Source organism: Dreissena polymorpha, chromosome 1, assembly GCF_020536995.1.
Source record: "Dreissena polymorpha isolate Duluth1 chromosome 1, UMN_Dpol_1.0, whole genome shotgun sequence".
In the NCBI taxonomy this organism is placed as follows: domain Eukaryota; kingdom Metazoa; phylum Mollusca; class Bivalvia; order Myida; family Dreissenidae; genus Dreissena; species Dreissena polymorpha.
Genome location: NC_068355.1, coordinates 158437918 through 158463137, shown reverse-complemented (window position 1 = coordinate 158463137; position 25220 = coordinate 158437918). Strand labels below are relative to the sequence as shown.

General features: G+C 32.1%; 1 protein-coding gene across 2 annotated transcripts in view; it reads left to right on the top strand.

Moving 5' to 3' along the window:
* The window catches only part of LOC127857957 (neuropeptide FF receptor 2-like), a 41579-nt gene extending 27336 nt beyond the window's left edge, over window positions 1-14243 (top strand). Inside the window, exons 1-5 of one of the 2 annotated variants that reach the window (XM_052394749.1) lie at window positions 3436-3516; window positions 11522-11970; window positions 12794-12898; window positions 13231-13339; window positions 13640-14234. In XM_052394749.1, the coding sequence (XP_052250709.1) occupies window positions 11530-11970; window positions 12794-12898; window positions 13231-13339; window positions 13640-13758 (774 nt within the window). In that variant the 5' untranslated portion in view covers window positions 3436-3516; window positions 11522-11529 and the 3' untranslated portion in view covers window positions 13759-14234. Of the gene's footprint in view, window positions 1-3435; window positions 3517-11521; window positions 11971-12793; window positions 12899-13230; window positions 13340-13639 lie in introns of those variants that run through there. The other variant, XM_052394743.1, reaches the window with a different exon arrangement.
* The last annotated feature ends 10977 nt before the right edge of the window (window positions 14244-25220 follow it).

Below are 25220 nucleotides of genomic sequence, written 5' to 3'. Positions count from 1 at the left end.
TAGATCATACAATTGGCGTAAATACGTTTAAACAATCAGAATTAAATTATCGCTGTTACACATGCCTGTTGAGAAAGTGAACCCAACTTTAAATTGATATGAAATCAGATAGGAAGCAAGTTCAAACAATTACTTATATTAAATTAGATGAATTCAAAATACCCCAATATAATGTGTCATACCGTATAGCAAACCATAATAATATCTACTAGTTTATAGTAGGCATTAAAAATTGTACTCATTCATGCTACAAAGGCTGTCTAATAAATAACCATGTTTTCTCATCATGAGCAATATGTTATATACGTCGTTTAACACCATGCTTTTGTCGCTTTACAATGAACAAATTTTCATAAAGCCAGTGTCACCATAGCCAAGAAATGACCACTAGATAAATGCACGTATTGGTATAAAGCCACGTTGATAAGATTATGATCTTATAAATTATTAGAAAAGTTTGGCAGCAATATCTTGACGGTCAGTCCCACTAAAACAGCACTAGTCTGAATTGGATTGAGTCGCAGTACACTTTACTAATATAATTAAACGTTTCATAATATTTTACGCATACAATAATTGCGTCCATGAAGAAGTAAATTTAGTTATTATTTATATGTTATAATTTTTTAATAATTATATATGTATGCAGACGGAAGTAATCCTTTTAGGACGGCATAACGCAAGCCGTGTTTTTGATTAGTCGATACATTATTGCGTCGAAATAATCGCTTAAATTTGGTATACGTGTATTATAAATTTATTGTATCATATACATCATTATTTGTGGACATTTTATATTAATATAAAATGTATTGAATCAAAGAATGTTGAAATATCAGAATACGTGTACTAAGTATTATTCATACGTGTAAAGAGCGATTGATTGCAATGTTAATGTATAATAAACATACTTCTTTGAAGGGAACGACTACTGCGCATACAGTAACACTCTTAAGCATCAGCAGGTGATCAAACTGAGCATTTATACGAGGTCCGTTGTGTAAGGCCGGTGGCCAATAGACAAGTTTCACAAAACTACCGCTGTTGCTTTTTTTAGATATCACGTGACGCGTCGAATTTCCGAACGAGGCTGAACGTGTATAGATCTTTGGCGGAGAAGATCGATGATTATAAACCAGTTGATTTTTATTTAAGTGATATTATGGGCAATTTTCACTGTTGAATTGAGCTGAAAAGAATTAACAGGTCAAAAGAGTTAGTTAAAATGTGGTTACTGACCAATTATCTGCAACTCATCTTGCTACTAGTTGTTTATAAAAATATATTTTATATTCAATATTGTACATTACTCACCCAGTCCTCTAAGCCGAAATGATCCGTAAAACAAACGTGTGTATGTGTGTCGTATGAACGAATCTGCATAAAACTCAATGTAGGTTCACATCGTACATGCATGATCAGTTGTCAAACGAAAGTACGGTTGGTATTCACATAAATTGTTTTTTCTCTTTCCGGGATATTGTTTTAGTATGTTGATGCTGCATTAACAAATATAAGTGTGTATGAAGTGAAAACACCAAAAAAAAACAACGGTTGCGATGGACACCTATAAACTGTTAGATGCCCATAATATCACTTTAATTAAATTCGGGATTTCATGAGCACTGACACTGGTTACAATAACGGCAAACATACATGCATGTGTTTTTTAGTCAATAAATTGATGAGGGGTTATTAAATAAACATAAGTTATATTTCAAAGCCAAAGTATTTAGTACCACTAATGTATATGTGTATGTACATTTTATTTCAACTTTATTAAAATTCAAGATACCCATGATCATCAGAGCAAATGTGGTCTTATGAATAAACATTGATAACTGCACAATTCCAAGATATACATAAGTCGTATAATACAAAACGCTATATATAACTTAAATTCTGAAAGGTATGTTTGTTGATCTGTAATATTTTTCATGAACGATCGAACGAGTAAGATGTGTGTTGACTCAATCATAAGACAAAGCAATATATATAATGCAAAGCACATGACACTATTGAAAAATTATGTCATTTGTCTTTTATACAGGTGAACAAACGGACGTGGAGCCAACTGAACTGTATATGCATGCACCTTGATTTCTCTTTAAACGTAACTATGAGTGATAAATATATGTCACTTTATGTCATAAATATCTTGTGTCTGTATTTTTCGAAAACATTATTTAACCCTGTTGTGGTCAACAAAAATGCTTGTTTTGATTGTGTCTGCAATAGACTAAACACTCTTAGTGAGACGGAGTTTTATTTTACCGTTACCCGCTAAATAGGTTTCGTGTTTAGCATAATATTGTATAAATATTTCAAATGTATATGTATTAAGCACTTAATTATGGGTCCGAACATTCTTTCACAATGACAATCGTTCCTATGCAATTTTGACAAGGCGGACATTCGTTCATACGTTGTTTTAACTACCCGGACATTCATTCCCGCGCTATTTTTACATCCCGGACAATTGTTCCAACATTATTTTTACAGACCAGATACTGTATTCGCTACTACAAAGTCTTCACGCCCCGATTTCGGCAAGGTTTCGCAAATTATAGATCTCAATATAAGTCGATATATTCATATATTGTGTAACGTTATCATTCTCATGATCACAAAGTCTTACAACAGCATAAAGTATATAAACAAAATATGAGCAAAATATATTTAAACATTACTATTTTAATAACGACACATTAAAATACCGGATAAAATGCCCACTGTGTCATATAATTTTGATAAAATGTGAAAAATAGGCTTGGACGAATGTCCAGCATTCACTGTATTATTATGATTAAACTGGCTAAGATCTATACAGTATTTAGTTTGAGTATTTGGCGTTGCATTTGTCTAAGAAATGACTACTAATACTACTACTACGATAAGACATTGGGGTATCATAAATGATGTTCAATGGCGTCTACCACGGGTGGTTTATTACACCATGCTGTTATTTAGTATTTGTCGGCACAGTATCTGATCATAACGAGATAATGGGTTTGTGTTGAACACAGGGACAACAAGCTCGAAAATATAGTGTCCAATTTGTGCAAATAATGATGAAAAACAAGTACTTTAATCGAGCAAATTATTTAATGTATTACCACTTAAAATGTGAAGTAAATATGTATTACCTATTCTGACGATGTCATGTTGTGTTTTCTAAATCGTTACATCGCCGAATGTTCAAAAGAGTGAAAGGTTGAAATCAGATGCGGCGTTGCGCTGTACTATTGGAAATGGCTACACGTTCAGCCTCGTTCTGGAGTTATGCGAGTCACGTGACTTTGCGCTCTTATCAATTTTGGCCTATTGTGAAAAGAGTCTATTAATTACAATAAGATAAAGGACAGAAGCACGTGAAAAACGCTTACTGATAACACTGGGGTCATCGCATTTGAACGCTCATTGACAAAGAGCATTGCTACCACCATTCAGCTTGTGTCGCGTTGAATGTGTAAAAGCGACGAAAAGAGGTTCATGTCATACGTACGACTTTTAAAAGTAAGCACCGTAAGTCATTTTTGTGTGTTGTTGTTTTATTTGAAAAAAAACAATATTGAATTGTTTTAGGCGTTTCAAACATATATTATAAATTATGTCAAGATTATTTTCGTTTCGTTTACTAAACATCACATTTCCTATTTGCTATTTAGACGCCTAGCGCTTTTTCTTCGATATATCATTAAACACGTATTATTTCTACGACACATACATCTAGACAAGTCTCAAACAAGAAGCCATGACTTATGAAAAAATGCGAACATGCAGCTGGGTCATTACAATAAAAGACACTAATGGTTTATGCACACAAAAGATAAGTACATATGATGAAAAATGAGTTTCAAATAGTACATCATCATATATGCAATAACAAAGTCAGTTTGTCACATTTTACAAACAATTTTATCAGTATAATAGAGATCGTATACATGTATATTTAACTCGTGTTATACATATTGGCCAAACTATGTTTGTATATTAAATATACGCGGCATCTAAAACACGTGTTAAAATAAGTAAACTCTATTTTAACTAGCTTGGGAACAAACAGATTGACAGACTAAGCAAAGCAAAACGTATATTCTGCGGCACTGTTAAAATTATGCTTAGCAACTTCATAATGTTCTAACAACGAGCTTACTAAAATACTGCCTATGTCACTGCAATAAAGTAAGTTATAAACTGCCAGCACGTGTCAGAATGTTATTTTTTCATCTCTGATTATTAGAGATAAAGCTTGTTCCTATTTATAATTGACACAATTATGTGCATAAATCCTATAACATATTTACTAAGGTGTAGTCATTATAATTATCGACATATGGTTGCTGATGTAGCGCCATATTTGTTTTACATAATAAATATATTTTATTGAAGAGTTATAGGCACAAGTCTTCGATTTCGATATGCGTTTCTCTACATCAGCCAAAACGAGACATTTAATACCATATTACTCTTAAGAATACTTTTAAAATGAACTCATATCAAACTTTTAATAGGCATTTATTTTATTTAGAATTATTAAAAACTGTTCTATACTAACACATGCGTATATCATTATATGATTTATTTGCAAGAGACGTGTCCTCATATTTTTTGTAGAGTTGAAGAACGCAATTTTGAGTTTTAATAGTAAAACTCTACGTGAAGTAGTTATAAATGATTTTAATAGCAAGGAAAACGAATAAACAAACAGATGGCATTACTTAGGAATACCGACGGCGTTTATGCATAAATTTCGTGTATTTTTCCAGACAATTCATACACCGATGAAATGCAGAATAATGCTTTTCAATTCTTATAATTACAACACAAAATGATCTTAAAGCTGAAATTCTGTCGTGTTGAGGGTCATAAAAGCCCTTTTTAATTTAGCGTATGAATCTATTTTCAGTTTCGGTTTCATCTCCGTTAAATGGGTATATCGTTGAAGTTCGCGCAAAAAAATATAACGTCATTTCGCTATTGACCAATAAAAACAACGTCATTAAGTTTCGCGCTAAACATTACGTCATGTTGGCAACTTGTTTATGACCAGAAAGTAGTGCCATGAATATTCATGTTTAAATTTGCATACGAAATGGGTTTATCGGAAAATGAAAAACAGGTCACGTGAACAAATTATCCAATCAGAAATCAGCATTTATATGCAAGTGACAGAAGTTGTAATTATTACACTATAAACGAAAACTGATCGACTATATTAAAAAAATGACAGGCTGGCAACCTTCCCATGAAAAAATACCCTTGTATCCGTAATCATGCGTAATATAACAAAATAGTATACCATCGCCCTGAATAATAACCCGTTAATTGGTCATGTATCAAAAGGTTAATAATACTAAAGAAAACCTACCAGTTTTGCCTGGCAATTTGACTGTATAAATAGCATTTAAAAGAAAAAGATACACTGACGTTTCATAGTCATAATCAGCGAGGTAAATCATCGGCGTTTAGAACTGTGATGTCATTTACACTATGCCGGTAATGTTGGTACACGCTGTAATTTTCCATTAGTTCCCATGAATCATGCAGAAATATGTTGTAGAAAAGCTACAGGTGAACTTGCTTTGAAACAATAATATTACTATTTTTTCGAAACGCCTAAGTGTTCCCACCTGTCGTCTACATTTAGAAAATTTCAAACAATGCATGGGTCAATGTATGTTTGAATTAAAATACGTATTGATTAGAAGCTTGAGCTTTAGTACATTTGTTGTTTATTTGATGAGCTTATTTGAGCAGTTCTTATTTTCGTAATACACACATAATTTATAGGCTGACGTTTGATTCACAATAATATAACATATACTAGTTTTTGCAAGTTCAAAAATGAATAACTTTGAAATGCTATTTTAAAGGGGCCTTTTCACGTGTTGGTAAATTGACGAATTACAAAACAAAAATGTGTAATATTCGCAAGTGTTCGTGTAGTTATGATATTTGTGACGAGCGAATTATGTTGTTGTCGTTGTTTTTGTTACACTACGAGGACCGCTTACATAAAGTATAAATACATCATAATATATCGTTGTACTTTTACTCTAGAGGACAATGATTCGTGCCCAGTTAAAGGTTACATTTTTCTTTCAGTAATTTTACTTTTGTTTTTACTGGAGCTTTTTAAATCCAATGTATATATGTATCAATATATAGCATTTAATGACAAACTTCAATACATGCCAAAATCTGTGACATGGTTCCTTTAATCGATTTGTACTAGTATGCGGTCAATACTGATATTGTGTATTATTGGGTGTTCTTGACACTCGATTGTATAATTAGTTGTCTCAAAATCACTTACAATAAACAAACTAGTTAATGCTGTATACTATCGTTCATTGTTCGTGATTTACGTCAGTGACAAATACAGCGAGCTAATCGGTCCATCACGACATGTCGTACACCTGTACCTGTAAAATCTAACGGTGAATACATGTTTATTGCGGTATACTTGATCGCAACAACCGACGTTCGATCATACTCTATACAACGCACATAGCGATTGGTCAGATACTTTGCAGGCGCTTCGATAGAGCCGCTATACTATTTGAAACTGGCTCGACGAAAGGGAATCTTTCAGTCGAAACAGTTTGCCGTTCTGATAGGACTGTTACATTAGCGGACAACTCTTGGAAATAAATCTCATGGGAAATACTATATATTTAAAGTGCTATGGACTATGATAAAATACAATGAACATGTATTGTATACATCATATATATTTGAAATGCAGAATATTATTAAGTGACTAAATGTAGAATATTATGAAGAATTAAGGTGGTTTATCCTATGAGAAAAATGGAATATTCCATTTGTGAAACTTTGAATGAAACTGCAAATACAAATATATCGGACTACGACAATTGGAACTACCCAGTGCCTTTGAAAAAAGTAGCTGTATGGGAGATTATCTTAAAGATAACACTTTACTCGCTTCTAATGTTTATCGCAATCGTTGGGAATATTTTAATAATTGTGGTGGTTGCGCGGAACAAACGCATGCAAACGACTACGAACTTTTTCCTTGTAAACCTAGCGGTGTCGGACCTTCTAGTGACCGCGTGTTGTTCTTGGGTTCGACTTGTGGACGATCTTACCGAGGGCTGGGTACTGGGAAATGTCTTCTGTAAACTAAACTCATTTGCACAAGGTAACGAAGTGATACATATTTAATTGTTCGCGATTTATCTTTCGATCAATCTCTTAGACCTATACCAATACAGCGAATAGTTCTTACAGAGAAGCAGGATCGACCATAAAACGTAAAACATTATGCATAATTAAAAATACACTATTAAATATTTACGAATATGTTATAATTTATATGGTTATTTAGAAACACAGATGATCACATTTAATATTTTAATAAGTTGCCGAATTGAAATGCTGATACTAGATATGTTTATGAGAAGGTTTATATTAAGGATCATATGTAACAAAAATATGTGAAACTAAATGCCTTCCATTTTTAGAATGAAATGTGTATTTTGGTTTAAGTATGAACTACTAGAATATATAGAGAACTATTGACGTTTCTAACAACGGGTTAAGGAATGATAATACATGTATGTAAAAAGTAGACAAAAACAGGACGTGATAGTAAAAAAAATATTTGTAATTAAATCAATCACATTGAATACACGAATTATACAACGACAGGAACTTTTGATTGCGAGTGTAGTAAACAGTTGTGAAAAACCAACATGCGTACTTTTGTTCAAAGGATATGCATTAAAAGAGGGCTCAAATATCTGATATTCTTGTATTATTAAAGTAATAAAATTATAATACAGGCTTCATTTAAAAACTACGCAATTAGCAAGAAAGTATTGGGATCAGCTGTCATTTACTGGGATGTATATCCTAATTGTCATATCGTAGGAAAGAGTACGTCTGAAAAGCCGTCGTTTCCGCATTTAACAGACACGTTCGAAAATATTCTCGATCTCTACGTAAACCGAAGAGGACAATAGAAACAAAATATAAAACAAGTGTTAAATGTACTTTACCTTTTAAAACGATGTCAGAATATCGAACAGCATTAAAGGGCATCGTACCGACATAAGCAAACAATTAAACAGAATATCAAAATATGATCGTCTCTCTTTCCCAATTTTGACGGAACCGTAAGAATATGATGACAACAGGCGAACTATCGGACACATTATTGTTGACGAAAGATGTTAATACTACTGTTTTAACCATTTATGCCTAGCGTCTTGAAAGAAGGCCATGGCAAACAGCACGATGCGGCGTCACATCTGGGTCTGCGCTGTTTGCTTAAAGGAATTTCTGTAAGAAATATTCTAAACATAAAAATAAATATACTAGACATCCCTAATGTTGGAAATAAATTGATCCAATTTAGAAGGATGGGAGAGTCCACTAGGCATAAATGGAATAAGACTATTACGAAACTAAAAATGTAAAAATTTAGATAACGTTTGGCTAAATCTACACATTTATTCCACAGTAGTTATTTGATATTCATATTTATTTCAGATATTCAACATTTAAAAGTTATCAGGTGTCTTATTTGACTATTTGGAAGATTGTATTGTAGTTTATAATATGTTATTGCCTACACATATTAGTGTTTGTACAAGATTACCAAAATACACATTTATTTAACTACTTATTTTGATAACTTCGCCAATGTTTACAATTTAAGTAAACTATACTTCGGACATTTACTGTACACAACACATTGCGAGCAGAGTTATCGATCGGTTATTAAATTTGCCGTATCAAACCGTGATTATACAATTTGAACATGTTACGAAAACCATAATTCGTCTTTTCTAAATGATCAAACGAATAGATATGTATTGCACATTTTTATCTTGGGTGACTATGGGTGTTTATTTTGGTTAAAGAAATGCTTTTTAAATCAATAGTAATTAATATTATTGTATTGTCCGGAAGTGAGAACGAGCTTCTTTCAGATGTATGTTGTTTATTTGATAAAAGTAAAGCCATTCAGAGGTATAATCGTGAAATAACAACGGATATCTCTCATCATTAATCGCAATACGCGTTAAATGATATCACAATAACCATACGAATCATTACATAGCTACGTTCAGTAAGTTTTACACAAATCATTAAAAAGCCTTAGCGATAAAGTACTTTTGGTTCGCAAACAATTTAAACAAAATCAATGGCAGCACATGTGTTTAACAATTAACTTACACACATCTTAACGCAAATTCAAGTAAACTTAATACGTAGTAGCTTTTGGCAGAATCACACACCACACCAACAAACACGCGTTGTTTTTAAAGATACAAATGAAGTAAAATCATTCATTTAATTCTAGCGATTTATAATGATAATAGAAATATATCAAATGCAACAGACCAAATAACCAAATAATGGTTGATCCTTACTAGCATTTAAATTGAACAATCACATACAATGACTGATTATATTTTGCTTGTCTGTGTTTTCTGGTTTCTTTCAAAGATTGTTTAATGCACAAGACGGGGTTTCACATATTGCTGTGTTAACTGCGATATTCAGATGACACCATCCGCTTTGGAAAAACATTATGGGATAAAACGTCATCGTTCTTGGAAAGTAACATATAATCGTCATCGTAAAAAGCAAGATACGCACGTAAATCTGCATTTATTCTGCCGCTTAAATCGGACATTCAACAAAGACGAAATGTCTTTCATTATTAACAACAAAGCAGATTACAAGCAATAGATAACGAAAGGGTGCTTTAAAAACACGAATCAGACTCAGACGCAATGTAAAATATGCATCTAGGGTATCTTCAGTTTAACGTACATGTAAGGGATTTCGTCAGCTATTCATTCCAAAGTATTATAGATCTCGCCCAAATATGCTCAAGTTTATCGTACTTCTTAATAGTTTAAAGACAATAGAGTACAGTAAACTACCCATTTTTTGTTTATCATTCTTTACAATCTTAGAATGTCACAAAGACAATAAGCTTAGAATAACATTATACGTGTTGCAATTATAAAACTACATTTTTACATTATGTGGTCATTATGTATTAATCTCATCCATCTGACATTCTCACTAAACATGTATTTCATTCCTATTTAAATGGAAATTTCTTCGAAATGATTTAATATTATTTTTTTGTATTTAATTGAAACGCATGCTGTAACTGCAAATGTATGTTTATGACGATGAGCTGTATATGTGCTTAAGTCGAAATGTACTATTCTGTTCTGTGTTGTTCCGCTATAATTTCATTTCTAATTCCATTATGATTCAACTCGTGTTTGGTATCGTTTTAATATCACTCGTGTTTGTATTGTTTACAGACAGGTTTTAGAAGAATTTAATTTCCAAATATATTCAAACGCTATTACAGCGAACATATCGGACCTTCATATATGCATACTATACATGCAATATTACAGCCCCTTTATGTGATGCAAGGCTTCACCCAATGGTATAGATAAAACTCGGTCTTATTATAATGTGCATGACATCGAGTTGTATTAGTACATTTGATGAGTGATTGTAACAATTGTGGTTGTATGTTCGGTATATATTAATTCACTCGTAATAAATACAGCGAAAACATCGATAGTGTTTACCATAGAAATCATATCCAAAGGAAGTTGTTATATATATACTGAATACTTTACATAATTTTATTAAAGTCGGACACTTTTTACATTTCATTTGCTTATTTCAAAATCGGAAATTCGTAAAATGCTGTTCAAACTCACGTTTAATTGCAATTCATTGGTATTTTATATATAAATATATATATATATATATATATATATATATAATATTTTGCATGAAAAACATAAAGTTTAAGCTGTGTATTATATGAGTATTAACAATCACATAATGTTTATGTGTTTAATTGAATTGCTTTCCCCAAAGTTTTATCCGTTGTCATCGCATATGTTTTTTAATATTAATCTTGTTATTTATATATGGTATCCTGGGTTGTTACGCCAACTTCAATATTGCTTCAAACATCATATGAATAAAGGATTCATTAGAAATTATATATTATATTTAATTGTTATTTTATATTATAGTATTATTATTATATTTTCGTATGTAATATTATTATGTGGGTATACATTTAACTCAAATGCTATTAATACCAATATTTTATTGATCGTCTAGATAAGATAAGTAATCATACACTTATCATAATTGAATCCTAATTGAAGACATACTCTGTTTTCCGTTTCCAACAGACCAAACATCTTCAATTCGAGCAAAGTGCCGTTACCATGATTGAATCTTGAGTACAATATTCTATGTGTTTTCATGATTGTAAAATTTTCTCTATTCATTCAATAATTGTTTCATATCAGAATTTTTTCATACATTTAACATTTAAAAGTCATTACAGTTTAAAAACTGACCAATGACTTTGACACATCAGTATCACATAACAGACGCACGCAATACAAACACACATAACACATCGCACTTAAAGGAGTTAAATTTAATTATAACCCGCCTTTCTCATAATGTATCTCTCTTTCAGTAACATCAATGGTAGCCGGCATATTTTCTCTCGTCCTGATTGCCTGCGATCGTTTCTTCGGCATCGTGTTTGCCATGAAAGCCCACATCATCGAGAGGAGAGCCAGCTACGCTATAGTCATCACATGGGTATGCGCCATAGCCGTGGCATCACCTCTTCTGTTTGTTCGCCAAGAAGAGTCTAGGGTATGGGCCAATCACGTTGAGATATGGTGCGATGACATATGGCCAATAACTGAGGAAGTAGACCCGGTGACAGGGTCTATAATGAAATCATTTAAAGGTCGCAAAGCATACTACATGTTTGTGACAGTAGCTCTGTATTTTGTCCCCATATTGACAATGTCGGTCATATATATCCTGATTATACTCACTGTGTGGTTTACACGGGCACCGGGTGAAAGAATTTCCGTCAAAGAAATTCAGGTTCAAAACAAGGTGAAAAGAAAAGTAAGTTTCATGCATATGCAGATTCTTTAGTTCCTAGTTGCTCATGATACATTTAATTTTTATTTAATTTATGTTTAAAAACGTATTTTATGTACTATTTGTTCCATAAATACCATCTGTAGATTAATGTTAAATTTACTAAAATAAATTACATTTTATTCAAAAGTAACAAATAATAAAATAAACCAAATCCCACCATATTTCAAAATTACAAAACTAAATGTTAAAGTAACATAAATACTCAAAATCATTTCGTAACATAAAGTTTAGCCATAAAATATATATGTTCAGTATAACAATAGTCAAACATTTATCGCTAAATGTTTTGTGGTGGCATTGATTTAACGAGATACAAAATGCTCATTTTTATCTGTTTGTGGTATAATATGTTCCGTTTAAAATTCCCGAAACGATATATATTTATACGACACACGAACACTAACTTGGTACATGAACATGTGTTGATTATATAGTCCCGCAAAAACAAAAATAGCATTTTGTATCTTGTGAAATCTATGTCACTTAACAACATTAAGCGTTCAATTGTTTTTCGGTTGCTATAATTAACATTGATTGTGTATATGTTAAGTTAAACTTTATTTTTCGAAATATTGCACGAAATGTTCGTTGATTCTGAGGGTTAAATTTAATGCTAGGTACAATTGTGCATTATATAGAACATTATTAAATTGTAAGTGACGGCAATTACATAAGCATTTGCTTTAAATTGTAATTGCATTTAAATAAAAATTATTAAATATTAATCTCAGTTTTGTAGAGAATAATAAAACGTACATACATAATATTTCTTTTCAAATTTCAGGTCGTTATAATGCTGATAACAATTTTGGCTACCTTTGGACTGTGCTGGTTACCCCTGGAAATTGTTATATTATATTCTGAGTATCGACCGAACCAGCACGAACAGGTACGTTGGCACACTTAAGAGAATATGCAAAAACAATTTGTAGTTTAGAGGGTTTGTAAATGACTGCAAATTTGAGCGATGGCAAAATGTGCGAAGGTTCAAAAGTAGCATACCGTTTATATATAATATACATTGACGACTTAACTTCATGCAACGTAATAGCTTTATATTTATAGTATGAAGCTCAAATACATATGCTATGCATATCTCGCTTTTTTATATGTGTATATACTGTTTTCAGATAAGAAATAAGTAAATCTTGTAAAATAATACATTTTTATTTGCTGGGTGTTCGCGTGCAACTTTTTTCAGCTGATGTTTATTTGTTTCAGTTGCCGCATTGGTACAGCATTTTGGAGTTTGTATCATACACGCTTGCTTTCGCAAACAGCGCCTTGAATCCACTCATATATGCGGGTTTTAACGAGAACTTTAGAAAAGGTATACGGACCATTTTTACGTGGAGGAAAAAAGCATGTTAACGGTTATTTATTGTAATAAAAACTGAAGATCAACCGATCTCATTTAAGCTAAGTCAATGACACTTTTTTAGCATTTGCTTAATTGTAAGTGTTGAATTGTCTATCAGACCATGCAGTGTGTATCCAATCAGTTATCTACCTTAATAATATGAATAGCCGAAACAACAAAACATGTCCTGCCTGATTACTTCTGGAATTTGATATATTTGTTATTTAACAGATGTTTAGTCATTCCATGCTTATAGCATCGTCTTTGCAGGGTTTCGGGCGTTATTTGGAAACAACGAGAGAAAGTTTTATGCTGCAATATATCGGGCGGATTCCATGTACCACACGTCCACTACACACGTGATGACGACCCAGCATACGCAACTGTGACAATCAAGTACTCAACAACACTCATAAATGTGTTGTGTAAAGTGGTCTGTTTTGTTGAAAGCTATTATCAAATCAATCATCCAAATAGCTGTGATAATGAGGGATAGTATAAAACAAAAAAGGTATAATCGGAAAACGTTATAAAGATATATTTGACATCTAAATGCGCATATGTAACAATCAGAACACATGCCTTTTAGTGTTCTTGTTTGAAGTATGCTAGACTGGTACAATCAATGGAAATGCATTTAAAACATGTTCGATTACAAAGAATTTAAGATTGTACGCATCGCTGTAAGTGAGAACATCAGAAATACAAATTGACACTATTAAGTCCAGGAATGATTAATTATTGGAAGTTTTTATGTTGGACTAACGATTCCCTATAGAGCAATAACGCTTGGAATGATTGAAGACGGGCTTAGTCCAGATTGTAAAAGCTGATCATTATCACATACTGAGCCTATGCCACGTTGAACTGAAGAAACATTTTCGTTTGCAATTACATACATGTCTTTGGGTCTGTGAATGTAATATATAAAAAAAAAACTGGATCTAGGTTTGAGTGGTGTACGAAGACGCCCGAAGATATATCAGGTGGCTTATAACTTTGTAGTAAAAACGTGTAAACAGAAATTATAAGTTATACACTAATAACTCGAAATAACAACATGTCAAAACATTCGCACCACAAAGACTATATCAAACAATTCATTAATTAATTTATTAAACAAATACATAAAGTCATGTAAAAAGAAGAAAAATGGAATGACAAATAATAAACCAAAACATTACCAGGTTGAAACACGTAAATAGTAAAAAACAGACTACAACAATAAATGGCGTTTGTATTGAGCCAGTCGAATGGCGAAGGGAATCATGGTCAGGAATGTGCAAGCTATAACACAAATTTAGATATCTGACCAATAAACATCGTTTTAATTGCATCCCTTTCATACTGATTGGATAATTCATGTATGACGTCACAGTTGGACGCATACATACCAATGGACTGAATCTCACAACAGACACACACTGATACATCTAAGGGAAATGCCATAAGCAGTGGTATATGTTATATATTCCAGTGCAATTGATGGATTCATTGGATAAAGTGCTGAGCAGTTTGTATAAAATATGAATATGTGTTTTAAAACAACAAAATGTTACATACACTATTAATACACTATTTGAATATGCTCATACACATGCCATATTACAAGTATTTCTAATGGAAATCATACTATAATACTATATTATACATGAAATATTCAGTTAATATATACAAACAATATATAAGTGTACTTGAAGTTAAGGAATAGGTTAACAATACATGCATGCATGTATCCAATTAAATGCATTTACATAGCATGAACACCACAATTTCTCTGTGATACCGTCATTGCATGAAATATTAAGGTCAGTAGGCGCTAGAGAACGAAGGTTTGCAGGTCGTATTAAATAATTGTGTATTTAAAAATACGACCTCTACGTTAATTGCGTCAAGCTAGGTTTAATAATTTAATGAAATGGCAAGTACCCATTGTTAAAAAACATATTTAAATCACGGATTTTATATTTATGTCAAGCCCAATCCATACACAATCACCATAATTATACTGGTTTAAAGTGCCTAAAAGGGACTGTCAACCACGAAATGACAAAAAAAGAAAAGATCTAAAATACCGTCTTTTTTACAATTATTAGTTTATATTGATTAAAATATCACAACTGGTGTATTACATTACTTGAAAAAAATCCTATTTTCAGTATATTCGGTAATAAAATTTCGCGATGTGAAGTCGAAAGTACATCGCGAAAATTGGTGACATAACGATATACACGCTATAAATAACACAAGTAGATTGATCATTTTATTTATAAAATATATTCAATTCACTACGCATGCACAATGTGCTTTCCTGGGTTTACACCGTGACGATGATGATCAATCTACTGGTGTTATTTAACGTTAACTGGTAGTTACATGGTAGACATACCCAGTAAAATTTGTTACCGAATATACTGAAAATATGAAAATTTAACAACTTTTTTCAAGAAATGTAATATACCAGTCGTGATATGTTAATCAATATAAACTAATTATTGTAAAAAATACGGTATTTTACAACTTTTCTTTTCTTCGTCGTCGTGGTTGACATTCCCTTTAAAGGGGCCTTTTCACAGATTTTGGCATGTTTTGAAGATTGTCATGTAATGTTTTATATTGATGTAAACATTGGATCTTAAAAGCACAAGTAAAACATGACTACAATTAAAGAAAGCAAAAAAATAACCCTCAAATAGGCTCTAACCACTGACACCTGGAGTAAATGGAGTAAAAGTCTACCGCTTCGACCACTCGGCTATCCGTCCTCACACAATATTCGATGTATTTTTTACTTTAAATAAGCAATCGTCGTAGTATCACCAACTACAACGACAACAACAAAACTCTCCAAATTATTCAATCGTTTCGCGTCGCAACCTTTATAAATTTCATGTTTTTAAATTTTCAAAAGATGCATATAATGGGTATTTTAGAGCATGGTTAATGTTCAGTATTACTGTTTCCTCATGAATATCATAACTACAACCGCAATTTGCGAATCTGAAACACATTTTTTAATGTTGTCAATTTACCCAAACGTGAAAATGGCCCTTTAAAATTTTAATGAACCGTAAATACTGTTTGTCTACTAAAAATATTTGTTCAATGAACTCACGTATACATGTAAACAACGACACAAGACATCGACCAGGCTGCCATGAACCTGGAACGGAGAACATTTATTAGATTTGCTGCGGATATATAACGCGACAAAGTAAAGCTAGAATAACATAGTTCGACGACCTGTTAAAATGTATACTTGGAAGTTATAAACGCTTTATAAATAATGATCTTAGTGTTATTAACTAAACTATGTTTACTGCTTAGTTATTCTTATACTTCTCTTACTTTATAATTGTTAGTGATATTGAATATGATCATTTACAGTTACAATGTCAAAAAAACCTTTTTAAATATTTCTCCTATTAATCATATAAAGAACAACCATACATAATAAATTGTAATAATATAAAGTCAATGTATAATAATTAAAATTAATATGAACCTAACACATATTTTTTATTAATTAAGAACGTGTTTTGATAGTCAAAAAATACTTTTAAAAATAAGAATTAGATAAAAATAAGCAATAATTTTAATTACACATTTATATCATGAAGTAGCGGATTGCACATAAGTCAATAAAACGCATACTTAACAAAGCTAGAATATAATAATATGAATTGAGTTAATCAACAGCACTTAAATGATTAAAGTATGTCATTGATTTAGCGTTCAATACAGATGTGAAACAGATATCAAGTAAATAGGGTAGTCATAATAAGACATTTAAAATAACAAATTGAAACGAAAACTAAACTACTAAATTCGAAAGATATCCAAAGATTTTATGGAAATTGTTAACATTTATAGTACACTAGCATTATTGAAACTTGTACAACCATAAATAAAAAAGTATTGTTTAAATTCTGTCTTACTAGGTTGTTTTCTGGTAAATCAAGGTATACAAATATATATCAGGAACACGTTGTCAAGCTGAATATGATCACAGCGACATGCCTACCCGATAAGTTAGTTTTGACGGAGATGAACTATTAAGTAAATGTCTTACAGATTGAACAAAATGTGGTGTTTTTGAAAAAAGGAATAAGTTTTAGAGGCATACACCATCCCTTCAATTACTTAATCAATGTAATATTTTTAACATTGCATTTCAAACTGGTTAATTCTGGGAAAGTTGGTTCGAAAGTACAATTAAAACATATTTGCTAATCAGGTTCATCATATGAACCATTTAACTATTGATGCGTGTATGCAAAAAAGTTATGATCAACGGCGTTTAATAGTGCTCTTAATAATCGCATTTACAAGGCGAACGCAATGAATCATTGCGCTAATGAAGCCCAGACAGCATTCAAAATTGCTATGTATTCGTTGCCAAATTATTTTCATTAAATGTTATTACGATAACGCTTCTTGCTAAAGTAGGCGTGGGTTTGTAGTGCATAATAGTAATATTTTAAATGCATTTGGTAGGGTAGATCATTTGAAACACAATTTATGTCTATTCATATTCGTACAAAAGGTAAACTTGTGCATGTTCCAATTAACCAAACACATTTAAAGAACTTTAATCAGATTTACTGCACTATTTCGGATTTAATATTGGTACCAGCCTAGAGGACTAATCAGGTTCTGCTCTTGTTTGTCTGTGCTCTGTTAATAAATAAACCTTGATTCTTTTACGAGCAGATTGTTGACCAAGGATATTTGTCTCTAATAATATACCTTACATACTGGTTTTTCGCAGATGATGAAGCTGAAGCTTTATTCACATTTCAATTACAAATAAACAGTCTGAAAAGATGGCGTCGAGATAGGAATGGAAGATAATATTTACAAAACAGAACGGATAGCCTAATGTTTTGTGGGAAATTTAGACAAAATATTTGAACATTTTAAAAGCACAAACCTATAAATATATCTAAGAGTGTTATTTCCACCTCTGTCATAATATATATTTGCACAACAAATAGTATCCGTCCAGACAACAGTTTTACAAGTATTAATCACTTACGGACTTTTTGCCTTTTCCAAGCCGAATATTTGTTTTGTGTGAGTGTTGTTTTACGCTATTGTTAAAATTAGTTATGTAGTGGAGATGAAATTGTGGGACCTTTTTTCTATTATGATAATGAACATGTACATGCATGTACATTTTGTGTCTGAAACGCATATTATTGCATAAACACTATATATAATGCCATTTGGCGGGGTGCAGAAACTTGGCAAAAGGAGTGCTTGAACGAGAGAAATCGTGGATTAACAAGGCGATTCACGTGCCGTTCAAGCCCATTTATGTGTTTTTTCATATCCATAAATTGGTCCACGCGCAGTTACTTCCCTTCTCCAGCCTTCGACGAATTTCCAAGCATAAATGGGGAACTGAACAAGCACCAGTTTCCTCATGCATGCAGGGATAAAGGCAATTAATATTTCCATCCACTTTTCAAATTATACCATCTGCACTCTCTTGACAACAGCTTTATTTTATTGGCAACGTCAATGAAGTTAAGGTTATTTACTCAACATTTTCAAAAGACTATGCTGTAAATGTAAGTGTTTATGTACCTTCAACGCTTCTGCTGTATGCTTGAAATACTTCAGTGACGATATGTTGGCAGTATAATGTTTTCAAAATTTAGTTGGAACGAAATAAGATAGACCTGTACGTAAGAAACATCTATGAAACGCATGATTTATTCTGACGATATATTTATCCGTCACGACCAGTAAATTCCAAAATAATCTCTCATTTCTTACTTTGCGCGGCTGCATTTCAAATTTGCATCAATCCACTGTTCGTCATTTCTGATGATGACCGAGGGAGGAATATGTAAAACACAACATCGAACTGTTTGACGTCATATGAAATAATCGAATTATTTTGTCGATGTCGAATGAACAAGAAATATTGTTTTCAATGTTATTTTAATTTATTTTCGTATGTGTGATTTGTTTCTGCAATACTAGCGAAAATAAACATTTTCTCGGACATGATCATCTGAGGACGCTCTCAAGTGATCATGCCCTCGAAAACGTGTATTATCCTTATAATGCTTGATGTTTATTTTAATAATTGCATTGTTTATGTAAATGTGGACGAGTAAAGTTATGTGTTAAATTTACTATCAAAGGTATAGACTTCTCGTGAAAAGTATTGTCTATATACAGATTGAGTTTCTTATATTCTAAAAAGCTTAAGTCATTTGATTATTCAGGTAGAATATGTTTGGCAAACTAATATATACATTAATTGATAACCTATGGATTTTTTTTGCATGGATCACATAGGAAAATTTGAAACATCTTTGCATTCTTTTTTCTAAACAAATCTTGTCGTATATTAAACACCAAGATCGGCACTTACCATAAATGAAGCAGTCAGTTGTAAGTATTGCATAGATGTATAACGTGCCGAAATATATATATTTATTTATTTAAAAATGTACATATAATTATGTTATCAAACTGTGTTGAAGGCATACAGTTAAAATAAATTGGCAAACGCATAAGTGTAAAGTATAAAAATAAATAGCTCTTATTTCTTACAATAATAGAAGACATTTTCAATTAAAACTCACTCATAGCAATCATGAATGTTGTATCATCGTATCACCTGAAAAACTAGACGTTGGCAAAGAAGCTTGCAACACAAACGGCTCACAGGTCGCGTAAAACCCACTTTCAAATAAATTGTGTGCATAATGATTGTTATATAGTGTAAAAGATATGTATCACTTATAAGACAAATACTTGCACAAGAGAACGACCAGTAGACGAGAACCCTAATATTGCACATGTTACTTTATTTAAAACGCGAAGAAGTATTATCCAAAAAGCACTAACGCAATATGAACAAGATGTGTTTGTGAAACACAATGTCTTCCTATATATGACCTTGACCTTGTGAAGGATGACCTTGACCTTGTGAAGGATGACCTTGACCTTTCACCACTCAAAATGTGCAGCTCCATGAGATACACATGCATGCCAAATATCAAGTTGCTATCTTCAATATTGCAAAAGTATTCATAAAATAAGCGATTTGGCCACATATATTTGACCTCTGACCTTGAAGGATGACCTTGACCTTGACCTTTCAACACTCAAAATGTGCAGCTCCATAAGAAACACATGTATGCCAAATATCAAGTTGCTATCTGCAATATTGCAAAAGTATTAATAAAATAAGCGATTTGGGCCACATATATTTGACCTCTGACCTTGAAGGATGACATTGACCTTGACCTTTCACCACTCAAAATGTGCAGCTCCATAAGATACACATGCATGCCAAATATCAAGTTGCTATCTTCAATATTGCAAAAGTATTCATAAAATGAGCGATTTTGGCCACATATATTTGACCTCTGACCTTGAAGGATGACCTTGACCTTGACCTTTAACCACTCAAAATGTGCAGCTTCATAAGATACACATGCATGTCAAATATGAAGTTGCTATCTTCAATATAGCAAAAGTTATTGCAAAATGTTAAAGTTGGCGCAAACAGACCAACAGACCAACAGACAGACAGACAGACAGGGCAAAAACAATATGTCCCCCACTACTATAGTGGGGGACATAAAAATCAAATGTTATAAGTACAAGTAAACTCGTGGCTTACAATTCATTTTCACTAAGCAAGCTTTGTTCTCGTGATCGTCGGGTTAGTATGTCAAACAATAAGGCAATTTGCACTTAGTAATTACCTACTTATTACAACAGAATTAACGTGTATATACTGTGTCGTTTAGCTAGGTTGAACAGGTTTTAACGAACATTAATATTCATTTAACGGTCCTAGGGAATGGTCCACGCTTTAATCGTGAAAAATTTAGTATGCAGTGACCTGTATGGTAGAGTGAATAATTCGATTGGTTTAAATATAAATATAGGAACCATGAGACAGGAATATCTCTATTCACAGTGTCTATGGAGTTTTATTGCGCCTTAATTTGGTACTGAACTCGATATAAATGAAATATAGGATGATTGACAGATACATGTATTTACAGTGTTAGATAGCTGGATAAAGGAACAGAAATATGTTCAACACCGATTAACTCTTCGCCATGAAAACGTGTAGCGACTTCTTACAAGGACAGACAACAAAAACACAATATAAATACAGGTACCAAATAGTTGAAGATAGTGCTAGATTCACGGACAATATAATATTGAACACATTTAATCATCTAATCATACTCACACGATATTATAGCAATATTAAAGACACATTTATAAATTTACTAAATGCCAAATGTCAAACCTTTTTCTTAGACTTTAAAATTTGCAGCAACTGAGTAAATACACAGCTTAAATAACACTCCATTCATATATGCAACCGTAAGCAATAAGCAATTTGCAATAGCAACTGTCGTTACCACACGTTAATAGTAATCCAAACATATGTATAGTGTACCAGTAAAGTTGCATGTACAGATGTACACATTAATCAGATCACAGAAGGACCCTCAATGCAAGTTTATTCACAACATCTCGTTTTGTTTAAAAACAAAACATATTAAAACACATTAATATGTTAATAAACAGGAGAGAATCAATTATGGAAAAATTATTGCTCTTACCATATATACTTTATTATGAATGATTTGTTTCATAAAAACAAACGCGTTGAACCAAAGTAAGATATCAATATAAGCGACATTTGCGTCGGGAAATATTAAGCGACCGATGTTTTTGAACAGATGACCGAAGTCTGCTCACATTTATTAACAAATTAGTATTTATGGCAAATCGCTTTGTCAACGGAAGACGCTTGCTGCATAATTCCCATGTTATTTATTTTTATAGACAACCCACCACATCGCTTTGTATTATATTTCAATCCAATGTATTGTGCAAGACAAAATATATTAGCAGCTATGTAAAACACGTTTCTGTAATAATTATGTATCAAATGCATAATCAATATACAATATTGAGCCTCCCATGTACAGAATTATTTTCATTCACCTCGTTAGATTTTTTTTATGTTTAATTGTACAATTTCATGACAAGAGCAAATGTAGTTATTAAAAAAACGAACATAAACGTACAATATTATTTACAATCAAACATAAAATCAGCATTTTTTTAAATAACATCGATTGCATACATATTATGCTAGATGATCGTGCTTGAACGTATCTGAACAGATTATTATTTTTTCATTAATAGGTCATGACTTTTTTGTGAATGTGTTTAAGTTATTTACCAGTGCATACAGACCTCAAATACAAAATAATCAATATCCCTGAATGAATGAGTAAATGTTCCTCACATGTTCACTCAAATTCTGTTGTTTTGTTTTTACAAATTGATGTTTATTACTAGGCATTGTCTAATGTCCGCAAATCTACAACGAATAACGGTTATAAAATACGAAAAACACAATTGGCCAATATAAGATCCGCTTGTTTTCCGTTACGTAATTATGAATACTATGTTGAACGTTTCTGAGGCGATGCAAGCGTTATACACACGCATTGAATAATACAGTTTATTTTAATTTACCTTAATTTAGATTTTCTGAGTTTTCAGAACAATTTGCAACACAGTTTGTGCATTAAATAAGAGATGGTCTATGAAGAGAAATGTGAGTGTATGACACAGAACAATATTTTAAATAAATGCATCGCCCGACTCGCTAGATAACGGCTCTGAAATCTGAAATCACACATTGTTTTCCTGTGTGCTACGTTTGAGAGCAGATTGGGTCTAGGTACTGTAATGAGTATCAACATACTAAATAATTTTCATTGCACATTGTTAAGCATACTGTTTATAAAATCCAACTCCACTGTGCTAATAAAGCCTTGCGTTGAATTACTAATATTTTCAAACTTATATTTAACGGAGGACTTCACATACAAAATATTGTATACATATAAATACACGAAACTGCAGTTGCAACAGCCAGAAAGAACCCAATGACGTATGTCACTATAAAAGTCCCTTAATTTATAGTCAGTGGCCCATTACCATCAAGTTAACACTGGTCAAGCGCATTCTTCACAGCACAAAACAAAACAACGTTGATGTCCGAATCAAAAGCGAAATGTTAAACTATTAACTTTGATAAAATACGCAAGTTGCTTTTCGTATATCAATCTGCTGTTTTGTACGCTGTAATGAAGCATTTAACACTTGCCAGAGATGTATAAGTATTAATGTGTCTTTTTATACAAAACAACCTTGTACGACATATTATTTTAAATATAATATTTATGAAAAATTGAAACAGAAAAAAGAGTGTCTAGCCCGGTTAGACCAAAAGAAGAATAACATAAAATCTTAGAAAGCATTCAATTCCGTGACAGAACATAATAATGTTTGTGCATAAACACATACGTACTGTTTTGAAATTAAAAGGGCCCAGAATCGTTTTTGCTTCCATCTGTTAATGTGTTATCGTTCATCAATTAATGAAGCGAATAGTTATTTAAAATAATTATTTGTATATCATATGTTTCATTAAACGTTTTACTGTTATGCTTATCCAGTTGTATCCAAATTATATATGAAAATTAACAGAAACACATGACAATCTCGAAATTTAATTTGAATATTCAACGGCTTAAATAAACAAGTATGAACAATATTTTCTCCTTAAACTTTTTTATTAAATAATCAGGAATGTTATATGTCTGTCAAGGTGTCTCTGTATCTGTGTGTGTCCGTCCGCCCAACCGCCCGCCCGCCCTGTCTGTCTGCATGTCTATTAAACGGCTAGAAATAAAACTTGAATAAGAACGTTTACATATATTCTAATGATTCGAACTTTTACTTCAAACAACGTTTGCATTCTCAGTATTGCACTAGGTTGTTATATCAAGTAAAATCCATAAATATTTATAAAAAAGTTCTTTTCTAAAAGGCTTCCCTATGGGATACTACTGCAAAAATCCTTTATTGCGTACAAACATTGGACAGACACAATCAGACAGCTAAATATGGTATGGACGTAATATAAAGTATCTCGGGAACTGCATATGACTTTTTGAGTCTAAAATATGTGAATTGGCAGAGAAAACATAACATATTTGTTAACCATCCGACATTTGTTGTATTCAACAATCATTAGAGGGGAAATCCTTATTGAGACTGATGGCGAATGTTAAGTTATTGCTCACAATTATATATAGTCGCATGTTTAATTAGTATAAGGGAACCAAGATCGGCTTATGTGCGTTCCGGTAAAATGCTGAATCTGTAAGAAAATACCTCCGTCTGTTTTCATGTGATTAGTTGTCTAACATTAAGTATTAAACATTATTTATTGTAAAGAGTTATTATTTTCTTATAACAAATCATTATATCCCCGATACCGTTATATGACACCGATGTTAAGTGTTTACGTTAAATATGTTAATTGCAGTTTTTTAAGGTAATTAAAATAATTTCCACTAAGGGCAAGGCGATTACAATCCACTGTGTCGAGTCCAGTATTAATCGGACTGATCTGAGATAAATTGGTCAAGGGTTTTGAAAATGTAATCGCTTGCATGGCATGATAGTACATCAGGGAAATATAGCATTATTAAAATAAAATGTAGACCAACCTTAACAAACGTCCAACAGAGGTGTTGCACTTTTATGTTTACCCTATTGCTCGATTGGCTTAATCCACAGCCGCCATGGTGGTGTGTCAAGTATTGCTTACAATGGATTTTACACAGCTATACTTATTATATGTTAGCTTATCGTTAGTGCCATGTTTAACATGCACACACCAATAATAAAGATGAGTATTTAAGTGAACGAAGTTATCTATTTACACAAATCTCAATTCCAGCTTGAATGTAACAAGAAAATTATCGAA